General features: G+C 40.0%; 1 protein-coding gene across 4 annotated transcripts in view; it reads left to right on the top strand.

The window, feature by feature from the left end:
* Window positions 1–13,581, top strand: part of LOC134346787 (dachshund homolog 1-like) — a 586,859-nt gene that overhangs the window by 288,095 nt on the left and 285,183 nt on the right. For all 4 annotated transcript variants that reach the window (XM_063048437.1, XM_063048436.1, XM_063048439.1 and 1 more), the window contains exon 3: window positions 9,762–9,926. In XM_063048437.1, the coding sequence (XP_062904507.1) occupies window positions 9,762–9,926 (165 nt within the window). The remainder of the gene's footprint in view (window positions 1–9,761; window positions 9,927–13,581) is intronic.

Below are 13,581 nucleotides of genomic sequence, written 5' to 3'. Positions count from 1 at the left end.
GACCCCCTGGATGGAAACAGGGGTCATCGGTACCTTAGCTCTCCTCAGGTCTACCACCAGCTCCTTAGTCTTTTTCACATTAAGCTGCAGATAATTCTGCTCACACCATGTGACAAAGTTTCCTACCGTAGCCCTGTACTCAGCCTCATCTCCCTTGCTGATGCATCCAACTATGGCACAGTCATCCGAAAACGTCTGAAGATGACAAGACTCTGTGCAGTAGTTGAAGTCCGAGGTGTAAATGGTGAAGAGAACGGGAGACAAGACAGTCCCCTGTGGAGCCCCAGTGCTGCTGATCACTCTGTCGGACACACAGTGTTGCAAGCACACGTACTGTGTTCTGCCAGTCAGGTAATCAAGAATCCATGACACCAGGGAAGCATCCACCTGCATCGCTGTCAGCTTCTTCCCCAGCAGAGCAGGGCGGATGGTGTTAAACGCACTGGAGAAGTCAAAAAACATGACCCTCACAGTGCTCGCTAGCTTGTCCAGGTGGGCGTAGACACAGTTCAGCAGGTAGACGATGGCATCCTCAACTCCTAGTCAGGGCTGGTAGGCGAACTGGAGGGGATCTGTGTGGCCTGACCATAGGCCGGAGCAGCTCCAGAACAAGTCTCTCCAGTGTCTTCATGATGTGGGAGGTCAATGCCACCTGTCTGTAGTCATTGAGGCCGCTGGGGCGCGGCGTCTTCGGCACAGGGACGAGGCAGGACGTCTTCCACAGTACAGGAACCCTCCGGAGCCTCAGGCTGATGTTGAATACATGGCGAAGTACTCCACATAGCTGAGGGGCACAGGCTTTGAGCACCCTGGTACTGACACCATCCGGTCCTGCAGCCTTGCTTGGGTTGAGATGTTTCAGCTGTCTTCTCACCTGTTCAGCCGTGAAGCCCACCATGGTGGTTTCGTGTAGGGGAGGGGTATAGTCATGAGAGCAGGGTGGGGGACTGTGAGGAGGGGTAGGAGGGGAGAGTGGAATATGTGTTGGTTGTGTTGGCAGAGAAGATGGAAAGGCATAGAGTGGAGCTCTGGTGAAACTATAGCCAGCAAGGTTAGGCACATTGTGTATTTGCCAATGGTTTACATCAAGCAGATTCATTGCCAGGGCCACCAGGGATAGATGGTTTGCTGCTTTGTAGCAACATTCACCTGTTCTATCTGAATGAATGCTCGCCAATTGGCAGTGGGTAATAAAGGTCAGTTTTGTTTTGCCTGACTAGCTTCCCTATTGCTGGGGCCAAACCATGTGGACTGTGCCCATGAGCTAGTTTCTATGAAGGAAACTGTAACTGGGCTTATGTTCATGTGTGAATAAGCCAGATTTTTAAAGCATTGTAGTTGAGTCTGAAATTTACAATAATGATACAATTTCCTCAATAGAAATGGACACAGGCGACCCAGGGCCATAAAGAATAAAACTATGTGAATTCTGACACTGCCTTCTTTACAAAGGTACAAACAATTATGACAGATCAACATAGCATCTGCACACCCTCAACTACTTTTCTGAAGAAATAACTGCTACTTATAATGGAAATAGCTTTCTCTTCTGCAATGAAGAGAGCACATTTACACCTGTTTTCTCCCTAATCAAATGTCATTCCCCTATCTATTGTGGTTTCCCAGTACTTAGAGAAGTCCACATTGGATTTTGTTTGAAATAAAGTAAGCCAAACACAATCAGTCTTTTGTTTCTTCCTTGGCTGAAGTTTGAGATGAAACACAATGTTGGTTTTAAGGATTGAATGTGGGTATAATTCAAGATATCTTTGTTCTTGTGTATCCACAGTTGAAAGGAACCCTCAATAAAATTATATTAACTGGCTCAGACCCCCAGGCAATGAGAGCTCATTTAGAATCAATTTCTTGCCTGTTTTGCTTCTCTGTTTTAGTATAAAAATGATCTTGTAAGATAATACTTATTTGAAACAAAGACTTTGACCTCTTACTGAGATGGTGCTCCATTAATATGTTGAGTAAGACTGTAGTGGGAAATTGTTTTTAACATAACCTGAATTTGGATATGATGTGAACAGCCTAGGTTAGTTCTGGAAAAGAAAACACATTAGTTCCCTGAAGCAATTGAGAAATAGTGGCATAATTATTAAAATTAAACCTATTTTTCTAGCAGGGCGTATTTAATTTGTCAAAAGGAAAACAGACATCTTGCACAATTTTTTTTTAATAAAGCACCATACCCCTTTGATCTCCTCACTTCTTGTAGTCTTGTAGGGTGGATGTATCTTGAAATGTTTTCTATCCAGTACACAGGCTGAAATTTAATGCTTGATATTAATAGTTCTTCATGCCAAGCTCTGTTATGATCCATATTTTCATATGTATGCATGCGTGTGCGAGTGTACATTTACTAAATTCTTAAAGTGCACATAAACATGTAAGAATGTGTGCTTATGAAGGTGTTATATACTGTATGTGTGAGTATGAGTATGTCTGAGTTGGGGGCAGCACATGGCAATTCTTAGGAGTGTTACAAGGTATCAGGGTCTATTGAGAGTGTTAGGGGGAAAATGTTTAAGAATCTGAGGTGAATGTCAGCTGTAAAACCAAACTATTGAAGTCTGCAGGATTATCTGACTGCTGATTTCCAACGAAATTCCAAAGGAAGGGAAAATAGTCCTTTATTTTTCAATGATGAGTTGTTACTGCCTACTCAATTTAACTTTTAATCTCCTGAAGTGGGTTCCCTTTGGCAATGGAATACTTTTAACGTCCATTACACTCAGACAAAATTAATGCCTGTTCTTTGCATGATACACTCCAATTAGAATATCCTGCATCCTCACCTTATCTTCTCTGCCATTTGAAGGGTCACTGTCCATACATTGCCAAGTTTCCTCTTGAGTTTCTTGTTGTGCAGAATAAGTGCAGAGGAAATGAATTAATTGACCCTTGAGTCACAGAGTCAGGGCACATCCTGATGATCCTGCCTAAAGGTCTCGGCCCAAAACATCGACTGTACTCTTTTCCGTAGATGCTGCCTGGCCTGCTGAGATCTTCCTGCATTTTGAGTGTGTGGCTTGCTTTTCCAGCATCTGCAGATTTTCTCTTGTTTATGTAGCACTCCTCTTTGGTTTCTGAATGACAACTCCACCACTCAGCCATCCCATCATAACAACAATCCACCCAAATCCTTTTTACAACAAAGACATGCACACAAGCACTCAGCCGCACATGTTTACACACATTGGCACACAGCACAGAGTGCAACCATACTGGGGACACCTAGAGAAAAGTATTGCACAGACATAGACACATTCTAAAACATGCAAACATTCACACTGACACACGTGCACAGATGCAATGACACACAGTCTGTCTGTCTGTCTCTCTCTCTCTCTCACACACACTCAGTCTCTTTCTCACTCTCTCACTCAGTCTCTCTCTCTCTCTCTCTCTCTCACACACAGTCTCTCTCTCACACTCAGTCTCACACACTCTCTCACTCTCTCTCAAACTCAGTCTCTCTCTCACACACTCAGTCTCTCGCTCTCTCTCACACACACTCAGTCTCTCGCTCTCTCTCACACACACTCAGTCTCTCTCTCTCTCTCTATCACACTCTGTCACTCTGTGTCATGTATAACATCCTAGAAGTACATGCAAATGTAGACGCCTGCACAGAAAAAAATGATGTTTTGATTGATGGTTAGGATTCCTTCAGATCTAGCTGAAATAGTTTGCTTTTTATTTGGATGTGGAATGGACAGATTAGACAGTCAGTAGCTCAAGTGTGAAGGTGTGAAGATAGTTGGCAGAGAGCCATGTGATTTCGATCCTCAGCATTTGGACCATCATAAAGATATGGATACCTAAGCATTCTTCACCATTACTGTCACACTTTGAGAGAGCTGGTCTCTGATTATTGGAAGGATCACGGGAGTTCAAGATTATTTTGCCAAAAAGTAAAGTCTTGAGGCATATTTGGAATTTTTCTTGAGTGGAGAAACTGGGTAAAATAAAAATTCCTTGTCGAAATGAATATTAAACCATGCAGGGAGGAGGGAGTAAAGGCAAGAAGTTAATAAAGTCATAGTATTGAATTGACTTTATTTCTTACATCCTTCACATTCATGAGTAAAAATCTTTGCATTACATCTCTGAATGTGCAATTTATAGTAATTTGTAATAAATAGTATGTACAACAGGACAGTCAATATAGTATAGAAATTGAGATACGGAAGTAAAGTGAGGTAAGTGAGAGTCCAGATTCAAGTATTGAAGTTGCACAACACATTTCTTAAACCATGCTTAGAGAGTTGTATACAGTTCTGGTTACCACACAGCAGAAAGGGTGTGGAAGCAATAGAGAAACTGCAGAAGATACTCACCAGGATATTGCCTGGTATAGACAGCTCTGGTTACAAGAAGAGATTGGATAGCTTGGGCTTATTCTCATTGGAATGTATGAGGCAAAGGGGTGACATTTTAACCTTTGGAGGAGAGGGAACAGGCAGGCATAGATCAGATGAATAATCAAAATCTCTTTCCCAGAGTAGGAGAGTCCAGAATAGTTTTAAGGGGGGAGGGGAGTAATTGAAAGGAATTAAAGGTAAGTTTTTCAGAGGAAGTCTGAAAAGAGTTGCCAAAGGAGGTAATGGAGACAGATACAATTACAATATTTATAAGGCATTTGGACAGGTACTTAAATAGAAAAGGTGAGAGTGATCTGGTTCTAAGGTAGGCAAATGAAATTAACATGGAGCGGAATCATGGTTGGCATGGATACAATGGCTGAAAGTGACCATTTTTGTGCTGAGCCTTTCTGTGACTCTCTGATAAAGGGACATAGAGCAAGCAGGGAATCAAAATATCAAAATCAAAGCTTCCTTGACATTTCCATCTACTCTGAACAAGCAGCAATCGAACTTATGTAGGCAAGCATCCTTCCTGATTGTGATGAAACTTTCAAGACCCTCACAGACATCTAATTACAAATAAAAGAAAATCTGCAGATGCCGGAAATCCAAGCAACACACACAAAATGCTGGAGGAACTCAGCAGGCCAGGCAGCATCTATGGAAAATAGTACAGTTGACGTTTCAGACTGAGACCCTTCAGGAGGACTGGAGAAATAAAGGCAGACATCTGGTTAGATAGCTAGATAGAAGGGGCATGGTTGACCATCTATTAGGAATATTGTTAGTCCTTCTTATTCATGAGGAGTCAAAGAGAAGTAAACTTAATAATTACTTCAGTCTCTCTGCCAGCAGACTCTTCCCTCTATAGTTCTGCAGCTATATAACCACTATGTCACTCACATTACTAGTGATATAGAGGGTCACTGTGTCAACGTTATAAGGAGATCATCACCAACAATTGGAGAAATTGAAGAGTTAATTTTGCGTAATATAACATACATGTTAAACATTGTTGTCCAGTTTTCCTACCTACTCTTAATTTGCTTGTGATCTAATTAGCCTACGGCTTGGGTCTGAGGTATAAGCATACTAATTGGCTCCATCATACAGACAACTAAGATTGTATTAATTTGTTTGGCCAGATATAGTGACGAGCTTAGCAGATAAGGAAGAAACTAATATTTTCAAAGTATGCTTAACCAGCTATTCCACTCAATTATTAAAGAATTTGTTGATAATTTAAACAATTGCTGCTTTCTTCTCCTCTGTTTCCTCAAACTATTTAAGAGACTTCCCACATGTGACAGAGACTTCTCAAGATAGGGAATGTTTCTTGCCCCATTGTGCTATTCACAATACTTAAGCTTAGATGGTAGTGTCTTGAGGAAAGCTGTCCTTGGTTGCAGGTACACAATGTAGGAATGGCAGAGCATTATAGTCTACTTCCAAAATTTGGTTCCATTGACAATATTGAGATCAGAGTCAATGACCATGTTGCGCATTTGGCATTAGTGACGGGATATTTTTCTGTGAAGGAGTCTTTTTCTCCCCTTAGGGAATGGTTGGAGTATACTAGAGATGGCTCTTTGCAGGGTGAGCTCAGGCAGAGCTGGCATTTTGTGCTGACATACCAGTCATTGATTGACGATTAGACGGTGCTGCAAGAAAGCATTCTAATCCACAAAGATGATCATCGCTACCAGCAATCCTTACAGTTTTGGAATCATAGAGCATCAAGTTAGATGCAGTATATTTTGACTTTTGATTGTGGAAACCTGAATCACCAAGGTATAGAAAGCTACAGATTTAATGTGGTGAAGATAAGTGTGGTGGGCAGCATGCATGTGATGGGACAAAAGGTCTGTTTCTGTGCTGAAAGGTTCTATGACCCTAACACTGTGTGTTTTCCTTTCCCTCATTGGAAATATCTTGTATTTACATACTCCCTAATATAGTAAAACTTTCCAGAAAGTGATCAAGGGGTAAAGTTTGGCTCCAGCCATGTAAGAGTTTGATCAAAGTAACAGGTCTAATCTTAAATTAGGTCAGAGGGACAAACAGGCGTTGAGATTTATTGGTAGAGAGCAAAAATTGTTGGAGATATGTACAAGTCACACATGTGGGAAGAGACAGAGTTGACATTTCTGTTGAATCGTTAGATCTAGGAAGGAGATGAAAGAAACTCATTTAGCAGCAGGGAAGATGTAGAAGGTTGGATGTAGGGTAAGACCAGGATGACCACGGGGATAGGCTGTAAACAAGGTTATCTGATCACTGACTGAATTACAGGCCATCAAGTTAGATGCAGTTAGAGAATGAGAACTTGAATAAGACAACACAGATAAGGAAATATGTGAGTCGCAAGATGCAGAGCAGGTAGACATGCCTGGCAGACTTGAGAGACTAAGTGAGCTCCTGTTCCTATTTACCATCTGCATACATTCTTTCAGTCCATTGATACAGCTGATTCTCATACTACCAGCTCTGCTAAGTTCTCTCCTATGAACAGGGCCTGTACATCTGGTGGGGATGCAGCGATACTATAATTTTGCTGAGCTGTCAGTGAATTCTTTGATTGTTTTGCATCCAACTCTTAATGCTGCAGAAATGCAGCATGCTAATGTAATTCCCTGATCGAAGTACACAAATTGACATTCATGAGAAGAAACAAAATCAATGGCATACTTCGTGTCAGTTCCAGAAACCGCTGCCAGTGACAGTCCTAATTTGTTTATGACCTCTGTGAGTTGCTGGATTCTACATTTATCTGTTAGAATGCAAACAAGGTTTTACATGATCGGGCCTTTTCTTTTCAGCTGGAAAATCAGCTTCGCGCCATCTGTCTATCAGATGTTCAGAAACCTGGGCTGCGTACTAATGCCATATGGTGGTCAGTCTCCATCCCTCCCCCATTCAATTCCTCTTCCCTTCCCAATCCAAAGTGGGCTGGATTCATATTGCTCAGACCAGGCCCTGAATTATGTTGTTCTAAAATGCGCAAAGGTTGACAGGTGAGATATTTATAAAACTGCCCGCATCTCTGAATAAAGAGCAGCCAGAATGCCAGATGTTAATCCGTTTCTGAGAAGATACTTCTAAACGTCAGGGAGATGACAGCTGATAAGAAGAGTCTCCACCCTCTGCTTTCCAGCCTTGGCAGCATTTATTTTAATTCTTTCATGGGATCTGCTTCCCTTTGGAAATGCCAGCCGCCTTTACCACTGAACTGAGGAACCAGTTAAGGGATAATTCCGTTGATGGGCCATAGCGTCTTCCTGCCCTCAAGAATATTAAGGAGCCATACTATATTAACTTTTGTATTACTCTCCTCCACCCTCTGCTCCCCATCTTCCTTCCACCCCACTACTCAATTGTGCCCCAACTATATCTGTTCAGGAAATAGTCGTTCACTTTATATTCAAAATCATGATAGATCAATTTATACAACTATCATGGGACTTTTTCTAAGGCCCATAGAAATTGACAATTAAGAACTGCACAATAAAGTATGGTTAAGCAGATTAGCTTTAATGTTGTATGAAATGCTTCTTGCAAGGTATTTTGGCGTTAACTCCACACTTGAATGGTCCTACCAGAGGGAGCTGCAAAAGTAGAGCAAACTAAGATACTTTAATGTACAAAAGAATGTCTCAAAGTGATTATCAGGAATATAATCAAGCAAAATAAGTTAATTCTGAACCATTGAAGGTAAAATAAAGCTATTTGTTGAAGGATTATGTTTTGAGAGCTGCTTTATACAAGAAATTGTTAGACAGTTGAAGAGGCATAAAGTGGGAATTCTGGAGCTTGATAAATGAAGATATGGCTCCTAACAGGAGGTGAATAGATCAGAAGTAGATGACTGCAGATATTCTGAAGTGTGGAGACACAAGAAGCATCAGAATCTGGAGCAAACAAAAAAAAATTCAGGCTACTGGAGGAACCCAATAGGTCAGGCAGTTTCTGTGGGGAGACATGGGAACCAGTCCAGATTAAAGTTTTAGACCGGAGATGTTGACTGTCCATTTGCCTGCACTTATTCCGAAGGGCTGTAGAGCTGAAAAGTGTGGCTAAGCTAGGGAGAAGTGAGGCCAATGGAGGTTTAAGTGAGAGTCTGATAGTTTAGCAATTATCAGACTGGATGTGTTATGAGCAGTAGAGCAGAGATCTAGATGATCCCCATGGAAAATAAGACAGGGAAAGCTGGTCGGGAGCAGCAAAGTCTCAGGATGATTGGATCTCTGGTGTCGAATGTTTCCCCAGCCCCGTGGTCCTGAAACTACAGCTGGTTGCTGGGGAAAACAAATTGCGGAATGGACCACCTAATTCACCATCACTTTACACCCTGTAGAAGACTGATATACAGAAACCATAGAAACCATAGAAAAACTACAGCACAGAAACAGGCCTTTTGGCCCTTCCTGGCTGTGCCGAACCAATTTCTGCCTAGTCCCACTGACCTGCACACGGACCATATCCCTCCATACACCTCCTATCCATGTATCTATCCAATTTATTCTTAAATGTTAAAAAAAACCCCGCATTTACCACCTCGTCTGGCAGCTCATTCCATACTCCCCCCACTCTCTGTGTGAAGAAGCCCCCCCCCAATGTTCCCTTTAAACTTTCCCCCCCTCACCCTTAACCCATGTCCTCTGTTTTTTTTCTCCCCTTGCCTCAGTGGAAAAAGCCTGCTTGCATTCACTCTATCTATACCCATCATAGTTTTATATACCTCTATCAAATCTCCCCTCATTCTTCTACGCTCCAGGGAATAAAGTCCTAACCTATTCAACCTTTCTCTGTAACTGCTCCAGATATTAACAGAAAAGGCAGATACAGGAAACAGAATATTGTGCAATGTCTAATTGCCAGTTTCTCTGGACCTTAGCAATAATCCCATGACAATTCTATAGAGAGAGCAATGATAATATTGGATATACAGCAATTTACTATTTCCTGAACAGATATGGTTGGGGCAGAATTGAAAGCTTGATTTGCCTGACATTGAATTCATGTTGAAATATCAACTAATTGCTTGGAAGATGTTTCTAAAGTTGGTAAGAGGAGTATCCCCCCTCTGTTTTCCAACCTCGGGTAAATTTGTTTTTACGTTTTCATGAGATCTGCTTCCCATTGGAAATTCTGCCCTTGTTTTACCATTGAACCAATTGAGGTGCAATCACACTAGTGGTTCTGGAGTCACATACAGGCTAATCTTGGTAAGATGTCGACTGGGTAAATTCAGACTCGATGGGCCAAGTGCCATAATTTTGCTTTTATATGTTAAGATTTTGTTCCTTTAAATTGCATCATCATCAACTAATGGTGGAGGCATTTGTCCATATCACACTTTGTCTTGTCCTGTCTTCTCTCTGTCAGGTCTTACAGCAGCAGCTGCAGCTGCAGCGGCAGCTGCAACCAATGCAGCCATCGCGGAGGCCATGAAGGCAAAGAAGATCAAACTCGAAGCTATGAACAGTTTCCACGGTAGCAATAACCAGCCCGGGACCGAGTCAGAAAATGGTGACATGAACTCCAGTATTGGTGAGTCCCCCCAATTATTGTCACTTACAGGTTTTGTTATTTCAGGAAATAATTAATTAACATATTAGTTAATGTAAGCTTATCTGAATAATATTAGACTTACCTTTTATGTATTGGATATAAGTGACAGATTTTCATTACTTACGAGCTTTGTTATTTCCTGAAATAACAAAACCATGTGAGCATATTGACTACTTGGCTTATTAACGTGATTCCTTCTTGGTCTCAAAAACTGTGAGTCTGCAGAGTTCCTATTGATACCAACTCAGTCTAGATGTAAAGTTTGACTACGAGTACATAGGACCCAAAGTTGCTGTTTTTGATGATGTTTATTGATTATTTAGTGAGGTATTGAGCTGGAAAATAACAGAGAATATCAGATCTCAGCAGAATTGAAGGGACAGTATCTTCGGAAGTGCACAAATATGGAAATCTAAAAGTTGCTGTCGGCAGTTCTGTGCTCCTCCACAGGGAGCGCTATTTCACACCCTGCTCCAGTGTGAACTGATGAACAAAACCTGGAATAGTTATCTTGTTGCATGAATTTCTAGTAAGTTTTGATCAGTGTCCAACACTATAATTATTATTTACAATTCTCAGTGGCTTTGAGAAAATTAAATCCATAGGTGGTAATCTCTTTAAAAAGTGCTTTCAAAATTCTATCCCTTTCAAATAATACTTTAAAAAAGTATATAAGTTTTGTCCTAACTTACTCATAAAACATGTTCCTGCCTTCATTTTGCACTGTGTAATATATTTAAAAAGTTAGCTTAAAATTTCTGGAATTTGTGTCATTTAACTCTTCAATGTTTTTTCGCGGCTTAGCAATGGCATTCCTGCAGTGGGTACTAGGGATCCATGAGACTGATGCCCAGCAAGGTTCAACATGCCACAGAGACCTTGAGGTTTTTCTGTGCAGTTTTTCTTGAGATCAACAGGCAGCAGAGCCAGTTTTGTGATAACTGCAAGACCTGCAGTATAATCACAAAATAGCACTCTATTGTCCATACTGTTGTGTGCTTTTCTTTTACAACAGAAGAAAATGGTCTCTTTAAAAGAAGAAATGAAGTCACCATTTTTGAAAATGTGTTGTGCTTAATATGCCTAAATATTATGGTTTCATAACTTTAACTCGATAACATTCCTTCCAATGGTGTTTGCCTGTTATATGCTGGCTTTGCACCAGGATTCTTTGGGATGTTCTGTCGTCTAGACTGGTGTTAGAACCAGTATTATTTTCACTTCAGTACAAACTAAAGGCTAATACTTATGCATGTTTAATTTTAAATGCATAGTTCTTTGATATGTAGTATGCATTTTTTAAAATGTAAAACTCATAAAATTGTTCAATTTAAATTTTACTGTTTAGCATTACTGATACAAAGGGCACTGCTGGAAAGGCAATTCCATCCTTCTCTCCTCCCCACTCACAGATAGCTCGAAGCTTGTAATATGACTTTGAAATGTCAAGGACCTGGACTGCAAGGTGTGTTTTGCTGTTGGCCCAGAAAGAGAATGTGGTGTAAATAATTCTAGTTGCTTCATTGACTACTGTCAACAATTGACATTGATAGTACATTTCAAAAGTATTCATAGCTCTGGCAATAATGTCATCGTCATGCAAAATACCCAGGCAATATCAGTTTTAATCCTAGAAGCTTATGAGAGTAAGGAAACAGTCTTAGTTATACTTTTATTGACAAATTATTCTCTTGTTTCCTTTAATGAAGAAGTTGACATTTTGCAGGATTTTCCAAGGTGATTAACTCCTATTAGGACCTCACCCAAGAAACTATTAAAATATTATTCTGATGTTTGCCTGTGTAAGCCTAAACATGATAACCCAAATTTTGCTTCTTTCTGTTAGTATTGGAAGTAGAAATCCTGATGGCTTTCCTGTCTGCTCATACTCTATACACAGGATAATCCTGATGACATTTATTATATTAAACTCAGAACATAACAGTGGTTAGAACTAAGATGTTGAAGATTGAATGAGGTGAATCTTTGGGCCTACTAATTTTAATAAGATGAGAGAGAATGGACTAACATCTTTTGTGGGGTGGTGGTATAGATCGTAAATCAATTTTGATCTGAAGGAGGACAAAACGTATCACCTCTGACCTAAAACATACATCCCTCTTTTTTAATTTCTCAATTAACAAGATGGCAGGGACTCAAATTAAATAAATATCACCACCTTATCTCATTTATTTTGCTGAGAAGATTAGACAGTGTGGCTCATGTAATATTAGAATTATGGTTGTGCTGTACTGGAGGTCTTTTTTTTCTTGTCTAAGAGCCAGTGTTAACCAGTATCAATGACAAGGTGTGGTTTGTGTTGCAATGGAACATGCAGGTACATCCATTATTGCCCAGAATTTGTAGTCATTGAAAATGATGGCATTTGACATTGACCTTGGGAAACATTCCTTACTCATTTTTTGTAATCTCTATGGCAACTGCTTGTATCATGCCTTCATGCCTTGTACACAATAGCTACAAGAAATCTCTGGTGTCCACCAGAACTAATTGAACTGGATGAGCAACCAGTCTTCCAGTAAAGTATGTTCACAGATTGCATAGCATGGATTAAATAAATGGTCACATTTTAAATTCTATTCAAATGTTTAAATAAATATTAGAACATAGCTCATTTGATCAAGGTATTGGCTGAGCGATCCCAAATAAGCTTACTAAAAATGTGTTTTGAATATTCATCTGAGAGAATTACAATGAATATGGATCAATTTAATGTTAGTGATTAGCTAGTTTGCTAAGCATTGATTGTGGCTTAATAGGCAACTAAAAGCTGCATCCTCAGCATAAAATTTTCTAGTTAATATACAGAGGAACTAATTTGTAACTCGTTTAAATTCAGGCCAATTCAAGAAACTTTCTTGTACTGAAGTATTTTCTATGAAAGAGCTATAAATGAGTCATGAGAACTTGGGATACTCAGTAAAACCACAGACACGCGGACATCTTGAAATTGTAGTTGTTCTCAGGAATAATAATAATGAACATTGTTCGCTTTGCCATGAGTACAGCCATAAATTTGGCTGGTGTGAACACATTGTCAATTTAAGGAGATATTTACAGCTTCAGAGGTCCTTCCTAATCAAAGCATCCATACAGGAAATGGTGTGGCACCAGCCTTCTTATATTTTGTCTGGAATCTTTGGAAGATGGATGATGAAAAACTTGCTGCAGTAGTGTTTTGCAGGCACTGAATTTGCAAACTCCATTCTTCACGTCTAACTCAATGACTTGTAAAAATCTGATTCAAATTCTTCTGAATTTGCAAAATTTCTTGTAGATTTATTTTCAATTCTGATGAACGTTGCTAGTTCAACTCAATCCACATGCCTTCATTTAGCCTGAATCCTAGATGTTAAAAATATAGCATAACTTACAATAGTGATGAATTCCAGTGCATGTGGAAATGTACGATACAATTTATCTATAATAAGTACCATGGGATATTGGTCAGCAAGACTGGAAACATGGAAATAGTGAGTCACTTCTGAAATAGACCCAAGTTTGGATGAAGTAATATTAGAACTTCCATCAGCTCAGTCCCATTATACATCAGACCTTTCAACATTCAAACTCCTCCAATTCACTGGGCCTATGTTTAGACTTGAAAACTTTT

The sequence above is a fragment of the Mobula hypostoma genome, chromosome 5 (assembly GCF_963921235.1).
Source record: "Mobula hypostoma chromosome 5, sMobHyp1.1, whole genome shotgun sequence".
NCBI classification, from domain to species: Eukaryota; Metazoa; Chordata; class Chondrichthyes; order Myliobatiformes; family Myliobatidae; genus Mobula; species Mobula hypostoma.
This window is presented reverse-complemented; position numbering and strand designations above follow the sequence as displayed.